Source organism: Falco peregrinus, chromosome 1 (assembly GCF_023634155.1).
Source record: "Falco peregrinus isolate bFalPer1 chromosome 1, bFalPer1.pri, whole genome shotgun sequence".
In the NCBI taxonomy this organism is placed as follows: domain Eukaryota; kingdom Metazoa; phylum Chordata; class Aves; order Falconiformes; family Falconidae; genus Falco; species Falco peregrinus.
The window spans coordinates 39,642,251-39,656,307 of record NC_073721.1 but is presented as its reverse complement, the minus strand read 5'-3'; the positions used below and the strand labels follow the sequence as shown (position 1 = coordinate 39,656,307).

General features: G+C 52.4%; 1 protein-coding gene across 2 annotated transcripts in view; it reads right to left on the bottom strand.

Annotated features, from left to right (window-relative positions):
- Window positions 1–14,057, bottom strand: part of PDLIM1 (PDZ and LIM domain 1) — a 42,508-nt gene that overhangs the window by 3,066 nt on the left and 25,385 nt on the right. The window contains exons 4-5 of one of the 2 annotated variants that reach the window (XM_005229733.4): window positions 8,662–8,852; window positions 2,157–2,311 (exon numbers count right to left, since the gene is read on the bottom strand). In XM_005229733.4, the coding sequence (XP_005229790.1) occupies window positions 2,157–2,311; window positions 8,662–8,852 (346 nt within the window). Of the gene's footprint in view, window positions 1–2,156; window positions 2,312–6,088; window positions 8,630–8,661; window positions 8,853–14,057 lie in introns of those variants that run through there. The other variant, XM_055794038.1, reaches the window with a different exon arrangement.

Below are 14,057 nucleotides of genomic sequence, written 5' to 3'. Positions count from 1 at the left end.
AAACAGAGCAGGGGGTCAATGGGCACCTCAGGCTGGGAGACACTGATAAAACCTTTCTAAGTAGTGTCAAACCAAGAGCACACTGCAGAGGTTGCTCCTGGTGTAAGGGGAGGAAAAACTCTCCCAAGGCACATGCTGGTGAGCAGCACAGTCAGGGACACCTCATGGCCCAGGGCAGCGTCACTGCTGAAGGACAAGGTGGGGACTGCCCACCGCACCTACCTGTCACCCCTGCTCGCCCGTGGGGCAGGTGATGCTGCACAGGGCAGCCTTCAGCTCAGCGGGGTGCACCCAGCTCTGCAGAGATGCTGGTCCCATGGTGCAGGTTCCCTCCTGGGGACTGCAGCCCATTCACCCTCCAAACCTGGCGGGCAGCGCTGGCCCCCAGCAGAGCTGCAGCAAGTCACCCTTGCTGGGATGGAACAAGCTGCAACCATAGTTGCAGGTTCTTCCCTATCGCCTCTGCTCGCTCCTCTGCCTTTGCTCATACTAGTGCCATCGACAACACATTTTTAAATCTCTCTAAAGGAACCAGCTTAACCAAATACCCACAGGACCCATAACTTGTTCTGCCCTGTGAAACACTCTCCACTTATGAGTGCGAGGTCAGGTCTAAACACCAACTGGCCATGGTGCTTACACACACACACACATCTCTGGGGCCAGGCTCTCAGCTGGTGTAAACCAGTGCAGCCAATGATACAGACAGTGATGCTCCCAGGGACTTGTCCCAGCTGGGCAGCTGCTGCTCACCAGCCGTCACCTGAAGATAGGCTGGAAGAAGGAGCCAACATGCCATTTATTGCTGTGGACATGATCTGACTCGGCAGCTGTGGTGTTTGAGTCTGGCCGAGCAGCACAGCAGGCAGGGACACCATCTCCTTGGGGACAGACATTCCTTTGGGACCACGTAACCTCCAGCCCTGCTCCACATGGGTGATTATCAGCTCACGGTGGAGCAACGCCAAAACCTAACCCGGCCTGTGAGGGGGCAGGAAAACCTTGTGCCAGAGAATCCCAATAATGCTGCAAATCTTCAAAGAAAGATCAAACAGAGAGGCTTTTGCTTCTTATCTTCTTCAGCACTACTAAGCACGGGGGAGGACTTCAGCTGCATGAGAAGTCCGGGCTATTCCAGTCCCATCCATGCAGGAGCTGAACCCTGAGGGCCAGTTGCAAACACCTAATATTTAAAAGATGCTTTCAGTTAGGTATTTCAACAGCTTATTAAGACTCCCAAGATGCTGTTTGCTTTCTTCCTATTGTTTCCTTATTTCATTTCCTTCATTTTGCTGTTTCCTTACAGACCTACCACACTTGGCTGATCTGCTTCCCTTTGTGGCGAGGATCTCAGCACCAGGCTTTTCTTGGATGGAACTAAACATACCACTGCCAAGCTAATAACAAAAAAGGACAAAGTCTCAACTGATCTAAGGAAAAAAGAAGTCGTTCTTGGAATTCTTCCCCTATTTATTTGTTTATTTTATTTTATTTAAGGGGAGAAGAGAGTACGATTTGGCCCCCACCTACATTAATTGGCTTTTTTATCTTGAAGTCTATAGCCCTGAATTGCACAAGCCCAGATGTCAGATCAAGAATGCCAAGCAGAGCTAAGTTTCAGAGGTTAAAAAGCTCTGAACTGCTTGCTGTAACGCAGCTTCCATATTTTTACATTCAGCTTCAGAAGTGTATCCTTTTTCTTTTGTAAAGGGATGGGGATCAGGAGCTTTAGGACTCACTCACTGAAGAGCCCTGCCTTGACCCTTTCCAAGTCTTGGATCTAAGATGGTCTTTAATCAGTGAATATCATCTTAAAGGAGCAAAACTTTAGAAAATATAGAAGAGTTTCTGCAACTTTTAAAATTCCTTCCTGATAACTAAAAGGTGTAGGGCTTTATTTCTTGAGTCACTCAATGGGCAAGCAATGACACGGGCCCATAGGCACTAAAACTAATCACAGAGAGAATATTTAGGAGTTAGGTTAGTGAAAGGGTCTGTAGGTTCCTGTAGAAACCACCTACACATGCTACTCTGAATAATCAACAGCTAAGGAAGGAAAATACAAGTTTTAGATGTTACTCCTAAACGCTGCACACAGCCCAAGGAATGGCAAAAGGGAACAGCGTGCTCAGACCAGGTGTGCGGTTAGTGCTCACCTTTCTCTTCTGACTCCAAAATCTCTTGCAACACGAGGAACGAAGCAGACTGTCTGGGCGGCTCATTTGACTCTTGGTTCTCCTGGAGCATCTTGTAAACCTCAGATTCTCTGTCTATGACAATGCCACCTGGGGGCTGGTTATGCTGATCCAAACTGAGGAAGGAACAGAGGACATGTTTGTTAAGCAGCTGGAAATGAAAGCCAGTCCCTCTAGCAGCATTTTCACAAGGCATGATATGGCTGAAGAACGGACGTGCAAAACAAATGCCCAGCAGGACGCCACAGAAAATGGAGGTGCTGGATGTGCTCGCACAAGACAGCTGCAGCCCCGGTGGCATCAGCAGGTCCCCACCGGCTGCCCCCGGCCAGCCCCCGAGGGCTCTCCCTACTTCGCAGTTACGATGTGCTCCAGAAGCTGAAACTTTCTGCCCGGGAAATCACTGTTCTGTTAATAGGAAAATAAAGAACTCGTGCTGGGATGGGAGTCCCAGGTGGTAGCTGTGTCATTGGGCATGTTCCTTGCATGCACAAACGACCTTAGACTGCTGCCTTACACCACTGTGAATCTCAAATTAAGTTTATTCCATTAAAGAGAAACCTTTGCAAGTACACTGTGAAGTGGCCCAAAGTAACAGCTGTAGAATCTAATGAAAAGATCCTCCGATTGGCAATAATTTAATTTGGTTTCCAAGTGAGTGTTATTATTTCCATTTTACAGGTGGGTGCCCTGAGCCACAGCCCATTTACAGCATTTAACAAAGGCTGATGAGCCGGTCAAGGGCAGAGGAGACTTGTGCCTGCTGAGACTAAGCCCTCCTTTCAGCTCCTCCTGAGGCATCGCTGCTGCTGCCACTCGTGTCACGAGGGACCTGACCCTCAGCCTCAAGCCCGAGGTGCTTCAGGAGCAGCTTTTCACAGTGTGGGGTCCGCAAGGGTGGTCGTTGTGCCACTGGAAGGATCTTTAAGGGGGGGGGGGGGGGGGGGGGCGGGGGGAAGCTGGAGGCAGTACCTAGGATGTTCTCCACATCCAGTGGGTACAGGGTAAACTGCAAACTTAGAACTGCAGGAGATTATTCGGAATATCCCTTGGGAAAAGCTTTCCAATAGACAAGAGACACTGAAATGTCAGAGGGGATTGCTGTGGCTGGGTAAGCAGCCCCCGTACTACAGGATTTTAAAAGAACCTGGACAAACATCCACTGGGAATGATTTAAATCAATGGTTTAAACTGACCGGCTGCTGGGCTAGGGATGGACTAAAGGACACAGGAAGATCCTGCCTGCCCTGTGTTCTGCAGCCAGAGTAAAATGTCCCTGGAAAAAGGGGACACCTAACAAGTCTCCTCTGATGGCTAAATTCCGTAATGCAGCCTTACAAATGTAAATGGTCTATTAGGTCTCACTGGCCCTGCACCCTGTGATTGCCTGCAAAGTACATAAACATCCTGAAGTTCAGACTAAATTGCAGAGGGAAATCATCCTCCTGAGGAGGCAATTGCATACTTTCCATGCCAATGTACAATTGAGTCATCTGCGAGTTACTCTACATAGCAAACTCTTCAAGCACCAGGGGCAAAATCATCACACGTTATAAAGTACTATTTCCATAAAAAGAATTTCACAAGATGTTTCCATCTTTAGTAATTTGCAGTGGAGTGGGAAGCACATCAGGCTTGCAGGCAGCTGAACCCTTGAAGCCTGAATCACATTTACTGAAGCCTCTCACCAAAAATAAAATAATGACTGCCTTCTCTTACACAGAAAATGTCCTAGGTCGTCCCAAATGAATCCATGCTCCACGTTACATTCATCTTATGTAAAGCCATACACTCCCACCACTCTATCCACCCATAAAAACATCAGGCAAGAAGCCTTCTGTTGCAGCTGGCACACTAGGAACGTTTCACCAACGTGCATTCAAACAGCAAAGGCTCAATCACCTTAAACGAGCAGTAGAGCCAAACCACAGCAAGCCGCCGTGTTCCAACCATGCGTTGTGGCAGCGTGCAGAACACACCGATCAGCTTTCCCAGGTGCGCACCCCATAATTGCACACAGAAGACTTCCAAAAGACTGTTAAAAAAAAACCCCAAATCCTAGAAATTGTACCAGCAGAGTGAAATACCTCAACTTGTTGTGGCACAAGGCTATGCTGCTTAATAATAATAATAATAACCAGCACCAGAAAGCACATGCATCTTTCGAATGGGCAAGGCCACAGGCACAGGACTTGTGCCTGCAGGATGAGTGCCTGTACCTCAGCTGGCTTCAGGCATCTCCCTTACACCAGTACAATGCAGCGTCACCAGCAGCCGGTGTCCTGTCCCACGTGCAGGAGGCCCCTGATGCAAGAACTGTGCAGGGGACAACTCCGACCACGCTACCAGATTTCAGATTCGCACACACCCCGGACCTCACTGCTGCTACCGTGGGCAACTGGCACCACTGACTGAGTAATGCTGGGTGGCTCTGAAAGTTGGCGAGAAGGTGGTAATAAAAAACATCAAGATACAGCCTGGTACAGCACCTTCAGGAAAACATGGCTTATTCTTCACTAATGTCATTTTACTATTTTATGCTAGCACTTTTTGTAAAGTTCACAAGGATCTCAAAGCTACTGGAGATCCTGGGCTACTGGAAGGTCCAGGACTTGGAGCACTTGCTTTTGCAAGGGAGCAGCCGCTAATGCCTGGGGCCCCTTTGTGAGTGCTACCAGGTGCCCAGAGAAGCACGGGCAGCCAGCAGTGTGCCCACCGATCCTGGTGTGCCCGCTCTCCACTACAAGCCGGAGCAGCAATTTACGGCAAATAACTGGGCTGAGTAACAAGGCAGGAGTAAATCCACAGCCTCCCATTCTCTCTTGGCTGCTGGCACGTGGCAGAGCTTGGCTGTCTGGGTCTGTGGGCGAGGACACCAAGGTTTCTTCTGCTTTGAAGCACATGGTGCTCGGCCTGGGAGGGGGCTGTGAGCAGCTGAGGAGGTATGAGATCTGGCTGTGCGCTTTTGCTCCCTGGACAATGACACACAGCTGCAAGCTGCCTGGCCACATAGCAGGGTAACTACTGGAGGTTCACATTTGAAACAACTCAGCCTTGATCAGAGCTATCCTGCAAGATGTCCAAACTTGCCTTCTGCTTCATCTATCTCCATACTGAAGTCCTCCCTGTAAAACCCCACAGGCTGTCACTTGGAGGCACAGACCAGCTGGTTCCCAACTGCCACTAAGAAAACACCAAAGAGCATCCAGACTATGTGATGCTGAGGCTCTCCCCATGTCCTGCAACCCGCAGGGCATCCTGAGCATCCTCCACTCCAATGGACAAAGGGGCAGCCCCAAAGGCAACAACCTGTGCAGACAAGCAAGTGGGGTGGAAACACAGCTGGGTCCTCCACATGCCTGGTGCCTGTCCAGGCTGCTCCAAACTCATGAGTGTTACCAGCCAAAGGTGGTGGTCCAAGATGGTCCCCATGGGGAGCTGCCTCAGCCTGAAATGACACACACCCACGGCCCAGCCCACAGCCAGCAAAACAGAAGCACGATGACACGTGTGGCAGCACCTTCCCATCGCAAACAACAACAGTGGGCTCAGTGCAGGGGAAACACCAGCGTTTGGGATAAAGCATTCTCCTGCTCCCCGCCAAGCCACCTGCTGGAGGTGGCTCCTCCAGGAAAGTGGGTGTGCAGCAGCAGTGGCTGCACCCCCAGGCTGAAACCACTTCTGGTGCTTCCCGCAGCGCTGGACACGGACACAGTGCGGAGACAGCTCCTGTGACGAGTCATGCACTAACATCAGAGAGGTGAAATGTAAATGCTGTTTTCTTGTGACCGGCCAATGCCATGAGCCACAGACAAGGGACAAGGCACCCGTGGACACAGAAATGCGGATGAATGGATGTGCCAAGCCAGCCGCGGAGGCAGCGGGCAGGTTACCTGGGGAAGTCGGGGCTAATGGAAGAGATCTGCCCCTGCAGCGAATCCATGATGTTGCTCTGTGAATAGAGCTGCAGGGGCGAATTGAACTGCACGTGCAGCACTTTGAGTCCCGGCACCTCCACTTCCACGGGGCTGTTGGGGCAGACCCGGGCCACGTGCTTCAGCTGCTGGGGCCCTGCTCGAAGCTGGCTGGGGATGGAGGAGGTGCTGTGCCTCCGCCGCGGCACCTCGGGGGGCTGCGCCTGCACAGGGCTACAGACGGAGGCGAGGGGAGCCTGCATCACACCCACCGATGCCGGGCAGCTGCGGGCCCACACAGGCGGTTTTTTGAGTTGTGTTTTGGTTGTGTTTTGTGTTGGTGGCATCAAGCAAAAAATGCAGAGGAGAAAGAAAGAAGGAAGAAATTAATGAAGAATTAAGAATTAATAATGTTCATTAATAAGAACTAATGAATGACCAGCTGCTCCAAGCAACACAAGCAGTTGCAGAATACTGCCCGAGGGACACACCATGGCTTTGCATTAAAGGCTTCTGGCTAACGCTGTGGCTCTGCTCTCGCACTCCCGGTGTGCCGACACAAAAACTAAAACGCCCTCGCTCCACTGATGAGCAAACGCAGGGGCTGTAAAAGCAACGAAGACGTGGCAGCAGAGGTTTCACTATGAACTGGCTTCCTGGTCCCACTGGCCAGCCAAAAATGCCACCTTCACTGCCGACCTTCCCAAAGCCAGCCTGGGCACCCTGCTGAGGGGCAATCACCCCCATCCCAAAAGAGATGTGCTCAGCAGCAGGGCTTCTCCCTGTCCTCCCCGCTTGCTTTGCGACACTGAATCCAGTGGAGACGGTTGCTGTTGTTTCCGCCTGTACCACAGCCCTGCAGCTCCGGCACGCACCCTCTGAGCATGGAGCCTGGATCAGGTCCCCGTGCTGCGTCACCCCCGGCTGCTGGCTTGGGGCAGGCTGCGTGGCTGCTGGGTGCGGGATGGGGACACAGATAAATGCCAGATCAACCCGGAGCAAGGGCAGCCGTGGACAAATAACTCAGCAAAACACACAGGTGGGAATTTAAAAGCAGCTGGAGGGCTGCGTGAAGGGAGAACCTACACGTCCTGTGTTTGTGCATAGGGAGACCGCAGTGGGGTTTCAATGGCAGGGCGAGGCCCCTGGCTGCCACTGAAAACCAGCAGCAATTAAGTTACTATTGATGACTCTGGAAAAAGCATATTGGCAAAGGTCTCACGCACAGTGCCCCCAGCATTCCTTTGCAACTTGCTGTGTTTCAGCAAGGGAAAGATGGAAGAGCTGCCATGTACCCGCCCCGCAGCAGGTACCTTCCTGCAAGGAGCAGCACAACGAGCCACAGCACTAGAAGAAGCCCACCTCTTTACTGATCCCTGCAAGAAAAAGGGATCAGCCACAAGTTCCCAGCCAAATACACCTGGGTTCCAGGACAGCTCCCAGCTGGCGGGCACTCCAGCCTAGACCAGAGGTGGGATGTCACTGCCAAGTGGTCCCATCACGGGAACACAGTCAGGTTTCCCTCCTCCTCACTCTGCCTTTGCTCAGCCCCTGAATGAGGCTGCTGAGATCTACCAGAAGCAAGTGAGCAACAGACAGATCACCTCACCCACCGGCTGCAGCACCCGGCGCTGCCAAGGAGGCCCCACACTGCCGTCGGTCTGGGGCGAGCTTCAGGCTCCTGCTAAACTAAACTGCAACCTCAGGCTTTTGTGCCCTGCAAAGCAGAGGCTGGAGTTACTCCTGCCTCCCCATTCACAAGTCAGGACTTTAGCCAAATATCACCTAAAGCATTGGCCTCGCAGCTTTTGCTGTAAAAGTGGGTGAAAAGCCTTCCAGGCAGTTTGGTACTGCTATAGAGACTTAGGGCAAACAAGTAACTTGACCAACACAGCCAGAAAGCTCTCAGACAGCTCCTGGATTATTGCTTCCAACGGAAAAAGGAGGAGCTTTGGAGTTCTAGGGTTAACTTTCTGGTGAAGCTCAGACGTGACCATAAACGTCAATAGGCTCTTCTAACGTTGGGACCCTTTCTGATCCCACCATAGATAAACCCGCTCGCACATGTACGGATGTTCCAGCTATTTTTCAAAACGCCTGTGAAAGGCGAGGTTCAACAATAAAAAAATGGAAAGATGCAACCTTCGGCAGAGCCCAGCTATGCGCCCCCGGCCAGGCGAGGACGGGCACCCCGGCCGCCCAGCACCACCGCCCAGCACCGCACGCAGCCAGCACCGCATGCCGGCTTTCCAAGGGGCTCGCCACAAGCTGTCAGCACCTGTTCAGGGCAGCTGGCCGGCACGTCACGCTGAACGCACACGGAAACTGCGCCGGTCTCTGCTAAACAAAGAAACACAACAGCATTAATTTCATTTCTGCACCTCATGAAATGTTCCCCGCTGCTCCGAGCCCTGCCCCTGGGAGCCACATCCACACTCGTGCCTCTGCTCCTGCCCTTGTGCTGAAAGAGAGCTGGGATAACAGCGGGGTACCCTTGCCATGGCCTCGGGTCTCCTGCAGCCTTCCCCAGGGCAGGCGAGGAAGATACTTACGGCTTGCTGGGCTCTGCAGCCCCAGGCGATGCCTTTGACTCCACTGCGCTGTTGAAGGTCTGGATGTTCTCCGAGGAGTAGAGCCCTGCCGGGCTGTTGTACTGAGCAGTGATCACTCGGGGAGCAGAAGCCGTGGCAGCGGTGAAGGGCACCGCGCTCCGGTTGTGTGCGCTTCCTATGTGCCTTATTTCCTGCATGCAAAGGAGCAGAGGCAACAGTCAGAGGTGCTCAGGTGTGCAGGCGGTGTGAGGGCAGCCGGCAGCAAGCAGCCACTGCAGCTGTGGCAGCTGAGGAGCACACGACAGTGACTGGCCAAAGCAGGTGAGCATCTTCCACACATCACCGAGGCCCCCAGCTCCACCCTGGAGGGCCTCCGGGTGACCTTCAGAGTTGACTGCTGGGAATATAAGAGCTCAGAAACACTGCCAGAGCTATGTGCCACACACCTGGGCAAGCCTATGGCAAGCCGCAGGACCTACCTTCTCGTGCAAGACTACAGATTCTAAGCATTCCTTGCAATTTCTCAAAGCAGGGCTGTTTTGTTTTCTATGGAGAAGTGAAGATGAGGAGCAGAAAGAGGAGCACTCTTCAGCGACATCTGAAAGTTTGGCTTTCCTTAAATACAGGCAACCCAAAAAGAAGGGACCTGTCATTGCTACAAGTGCTCTGGAGAATGTCTCCTTCAGCTCAGACTGGGGTTCACAGCTGGCTTTGAGGAACAACTTTGGACTTTCCAGAAAAGAAAGTCCCACAATAATGGTGGGAAGAGACCACTGCTAATACAAAAGACTCTCCATGGGCTGTGATGGCCAGCTGCCAGAGACTTCTTCAGGGTCAGGTATGAGTTATCACCCAGCCCTTCTGGGTCTGCTGCAAACTGGAGGCTTCCAGCAGTATTAGTGGATACTTAGAAACACTGGTTGCAGTAAGAAAAGGGCCAAATCCAAGTTAAATAAGACATGAGGTAAGACTCTTCTGAATCACAGGCAGCACTAACAAAAACGGGGAAATTTCTAATCCCCACCATCAGTTCAGCAGGCTGGGAACTGGCAGCCTCGGGCAAAGGTAACAACATCCAGGGCTTATTTCTCCCCAGAGAAGACGCTTGACCAAAGCAAGGAGAAAGAAAGTACAAGATGGCCTCACTAGAGCAGGCGTAAGAAAGACCTGACGTTCACAGAGGTGGCTGAAAATCCCAGGGCGAAGAGACGGCACCAAAACGTGCACTGTGAAGTGCCTCAGCCAGCTGCAGAGGCTGGGCCAGGCTTCAATGCAGGGCGAGCGCCCAGCGGCGCAGGATGAAGCAGAGCCCCTCTGAGCAGGCCGGGCCCCTGGCTCCCAGCTCTAATTAACACAAGCGGCTCCCCCCCAGCGCCACACGGGCAGCTACTACCAGTCCTTGCTTCCATACGTGTACCGCAGCCAGGTGAGGCTCCGCTGCCCTGCGAGCATTGCACGGTGCTGGTGTGGTACGGCTACGGGACAGACTCTCGCTAGGAACAAGTATGAGTGACTTCCCCTACGGATTTTTCTTTATGTCACTTCCATGTCCCCAGCTTTCCGTAGGCAGCTGGCTGGCACTCCCAGACTGACAGATGGGGGTCACCTCACTTCACAGCACTCTAACGCTGTTGATGGCACCAGGCACGGCACAGGGTCCCTCGGAGGAGAGTGGTGCGGATCCCAAGGTGCTCATGGGTTGCAAGTCATTTGAAAGCAATGGACGAGATCAAGCTGATGAGCAGGGGGTGGCGGGACTGCTCTCCCACCGCTTTCTGGCCGACACAGATGGACGCCAGCCACGAAGCTTTCCCACGCAGCAAAGGAAGAAAGACCCTGGAGTAATTAGCTAATCTCCCTTTCTTGCAATCTCATCCAAAGCACATAATAGCACTTATAAAAATAGTCTTTCCCATGGCAGAAACTGTGGATTTTAGTAAAAAAAAATAAAATAATATATTACTTCAGCCTGTATATCACATCATGGGGAAAAGTATGAGCAATCTTCTGTCAGCATTAATGCTGGCCCTGCGCTTGGAGACCACAAGTAGGAGAGGGTGTCAGACGTGCACATAAATAGTCGGTTTGATAAAAGACAGAGGCAGGAGTTTGAGGCTAAAGGGGTTAAGCTCTTAGGTCAAATAGGCTCAAAGTTGAAATCATGCCACACGTATTGTGGAAACATTTAAGTACTAAACAAGAATTAGAGAAAGGGAAGTAATTTAAAGTCTTTTTTTCTTTTAAATTCTGGTTTCCTAAGGAAGGAAGGCGTCTCAGTTACACACTCCACGTGCATGCGGGCACATTCCCACCTCCAGCAAGGACCTTTGAATCTGTCAGCCAAGCCCAAAATCAGTCTGACAGCAATGGAAGCCTCGAGGATGCTTAAGTTCTTCAAGCACTGAGAAAATGGACAGCCAGACAGAGGAGAGAGACTGAAATCACATTAGTACCTTGGCTCCAAGAAGAACTGCAAGATGCGCTCAGGCACAGAATCCACACAGGAGATATTTGGTCTACTTTGGGCCACCAGGTAGGGTTTCTGCTGTGTAATAACATCCAAGACCATAAATTAAGCTTTCAAAAGTGTCAGCACACCTGTTTTAAGTCTCACGTGGATAAAGTCCACTGATTGTAAGGGAGTTTATAACAGATTAAATAGATACTGGTGCAGAAAGTGGTATCTGAAGGTTAGGTTAGAAAAATCTCATCTAGAGAACCGCAGAGAAAGTAGCTGACCTGAGTGCCTATAGACAAGGATTACAAGAGCAGTAAACATTATAAAGGGCATTTGGATAATCCCAGTTCTCCAGCCCTTCCTGTCATGCCGTGCTGCTGCTTTTTCTGTGCTGCTGCTTTTTCTGCTCGAGCTGTGGAAGGAATTTGCAAAGAACAAGTGCTTTCATGATCCCAAGATCAAAAGATAACGTGTTCTGACCGTCAAAATGTTTACCTAGGGATTTACCAGAACTGCCAATCCAGGCCCCGCACTGTGCAGCAGTTTTGTTAAAGCCCCAGCTCCTGGAATCATGTGTTAAAGCGAGGGTGTCTGACTTAATACTGGAAAAAAGAAAAAAAAAAAAAAAAAAGAAATGTGACACTCCCAAAAACCTGTCCACCAGCAGGAAAGTGAAAGATGTTAGCACAAAAAGACCACTATACCATGCACGTGTGTCGGGGCAGCGTGGGGTTGAGATGCCTGGGCTCTGCCACATCTCAGGCTGTGGCGTGCCCAGGACCAACACAAGGAAAAGGGGGCAAGTGGCATTAAACAGCATCCCTGGCTGGGGCACGGGCTGCAAGGGCAGGCAGCGATGCTCTATTTGCAGTGGAAGAACTGGCAGGCAGGCACAGGGACGTGCTCTCATCCAGCCAGAGCATGGCCCGCTCTTGGTCACGTACAGAGCAGCATGACTCATTAGATCTTTTCAGAAACATCTTCGGCTGCCATCAGTGGGCTGCAGTCAGCAGCGAGCAGGGGTACCGGCAGCGGTTATTTCAGCCTGAAGCCAGGATATGGAAGCTCCCAAGCCTCCAGGTAGGATATTCAAGAGCTGTATTTTACCACCATAAACCGATACCGTGACAGTTACATTGCTTTGCCTGCACAGATAGCAGCTTCGCTCCCCTTCTCCCTTTGCAGAGGTACAACCCCAGCAGAGCTGGCAGCGTGGCTGGCAGAGTGGCTGCAATGGATGAGCAGCTGCACAGACTCCTCTGCCACGGTGCTGCTTCTGAACTCCAGAGGGGTCTCAACCTGCTTCACTTTCAGTACAAAGCCATTCCTCCAGCAGTTCCTCTCCCTGCCTGAAACTACCTCCTCTACACAAACGAGCTCCACCTGGCTCCCACATGCTCCCAAGTCCCCCAGGCACCAGTGCAAAATCCCCCATCCCAGAGAAAGAAGCTATTTCCCAATCCTAAGGATGAACAAGGTTTGTAGTACCCCAGCTTTAGGTCAAATACGCAGGTCTCCTGCCAGATGAGGTTTCTGGGTGCCAGCTGTTAGCAGCAGCAGCCCTCTCCAGGGGCAGACAGGGACACTGCAGTGCCACCCCTTCCAGCTGGATGCCAAGGCGCTTCCCTGGCATCCTGGCTCTCCCGGCAGGGAGCTGCCAGCTCCGGTGTCAGGCTGCAGGAACGGGGAAAACATCCCTTTGCCGGGGCAGGAAGCAGCTCAGCATTTCCTACTGCCCCAGCCGCAGGCTGCGTCATCTGGGAAAACAAAGGCCCCTTCCTCCCCACATCCCTCCCGTGCCAGGCCACGCTCGGTGATGCAGAAGCCCAGCCTGTGACACCCCCACAGCTACATCAGCCGCCACCTCCATGCCCGGGGCCAGCTAGCAGCATGGGTGGCTGCTTCCACGCACCAGAGATGGACGTGGCTACCAGCATGGGACCCAGGGCTCCCGGGCAATTCCCAGCCATCCGCGAGGCAGGCAGGCAGCGCAGGGTGAGCCACCTCCAGCAGCTGAGCTGGGGCACATCCCCATGCAGCTGGGGCATAAAGCCACCTGGACACCTCCACGGCCCCACATGCCCTTGGCTGGGGACAGTCAGGGGTGAGGCTGGGCTCTGGGGTCCCATCTGCCACGCGGTGACACGGCCAAGGCCATCCCAGCTGCACTGACCTCACCGCCACGAGAAACAGGAAAAACCTGGAGGCTTTTTGTACTCTCTAAATAAACTAAACTGAGAGGCGAGGGCAAGGGCAGCCTCTCCCCGGAGCAGGGTTTTCCTCTCCTGAAGGCAGCCTGCAGGGCTGGGACCTCAGGGGTGCTGGCTGCTGCCCCCTGCCCCCTCCCAGGGCATCACCCCACATCGCCCAGAAGAAAGGCAGGTCGAAGTAGGGAGTGGGAGCACTGCTTGAAGCCACCAAAAACTAGTTTCAGGTGTGGAGTCATGATCTAGCAACCAACCAGCATAGTTATTTCCTAAAGCTCCAGCTCGTGGAATCAGGGGATTCACTCCAACCTCATGTTATTAAAAAAAAATAATATATAAAAACTTAGCACCCAGGCTCTGCAGTTGCAGGGGTGAGTGACAGCCTCCAGGGCCCCACAGACCCCCGAAGCGGCCAGTGGAACCAGCAAAGCCCACTGCCCCACCGAGCCCAGGAACGTGGGATGCTTTTGCTTTGTCCCAGGTCAGAGCCCAGAGGCTTGGGGCGGGCGATCCTGGATTGCACACCTCGAGAGCCACACCAAGAGGAAACAGGATTAAACATTTCTCAGTATAAATGTTTACTCAGCTCTAAGAAAACGGGCCCCTGACCAAACCTCAGCAAACGAGATCACGTCTTCACGGCAAACCCTACCCCATGCTATGTTTCATCAGCTGCGATCACAAGCATTAAGAAGTGCCTTTACTTTCACCTCTCCCTCTGTTATTGTTTG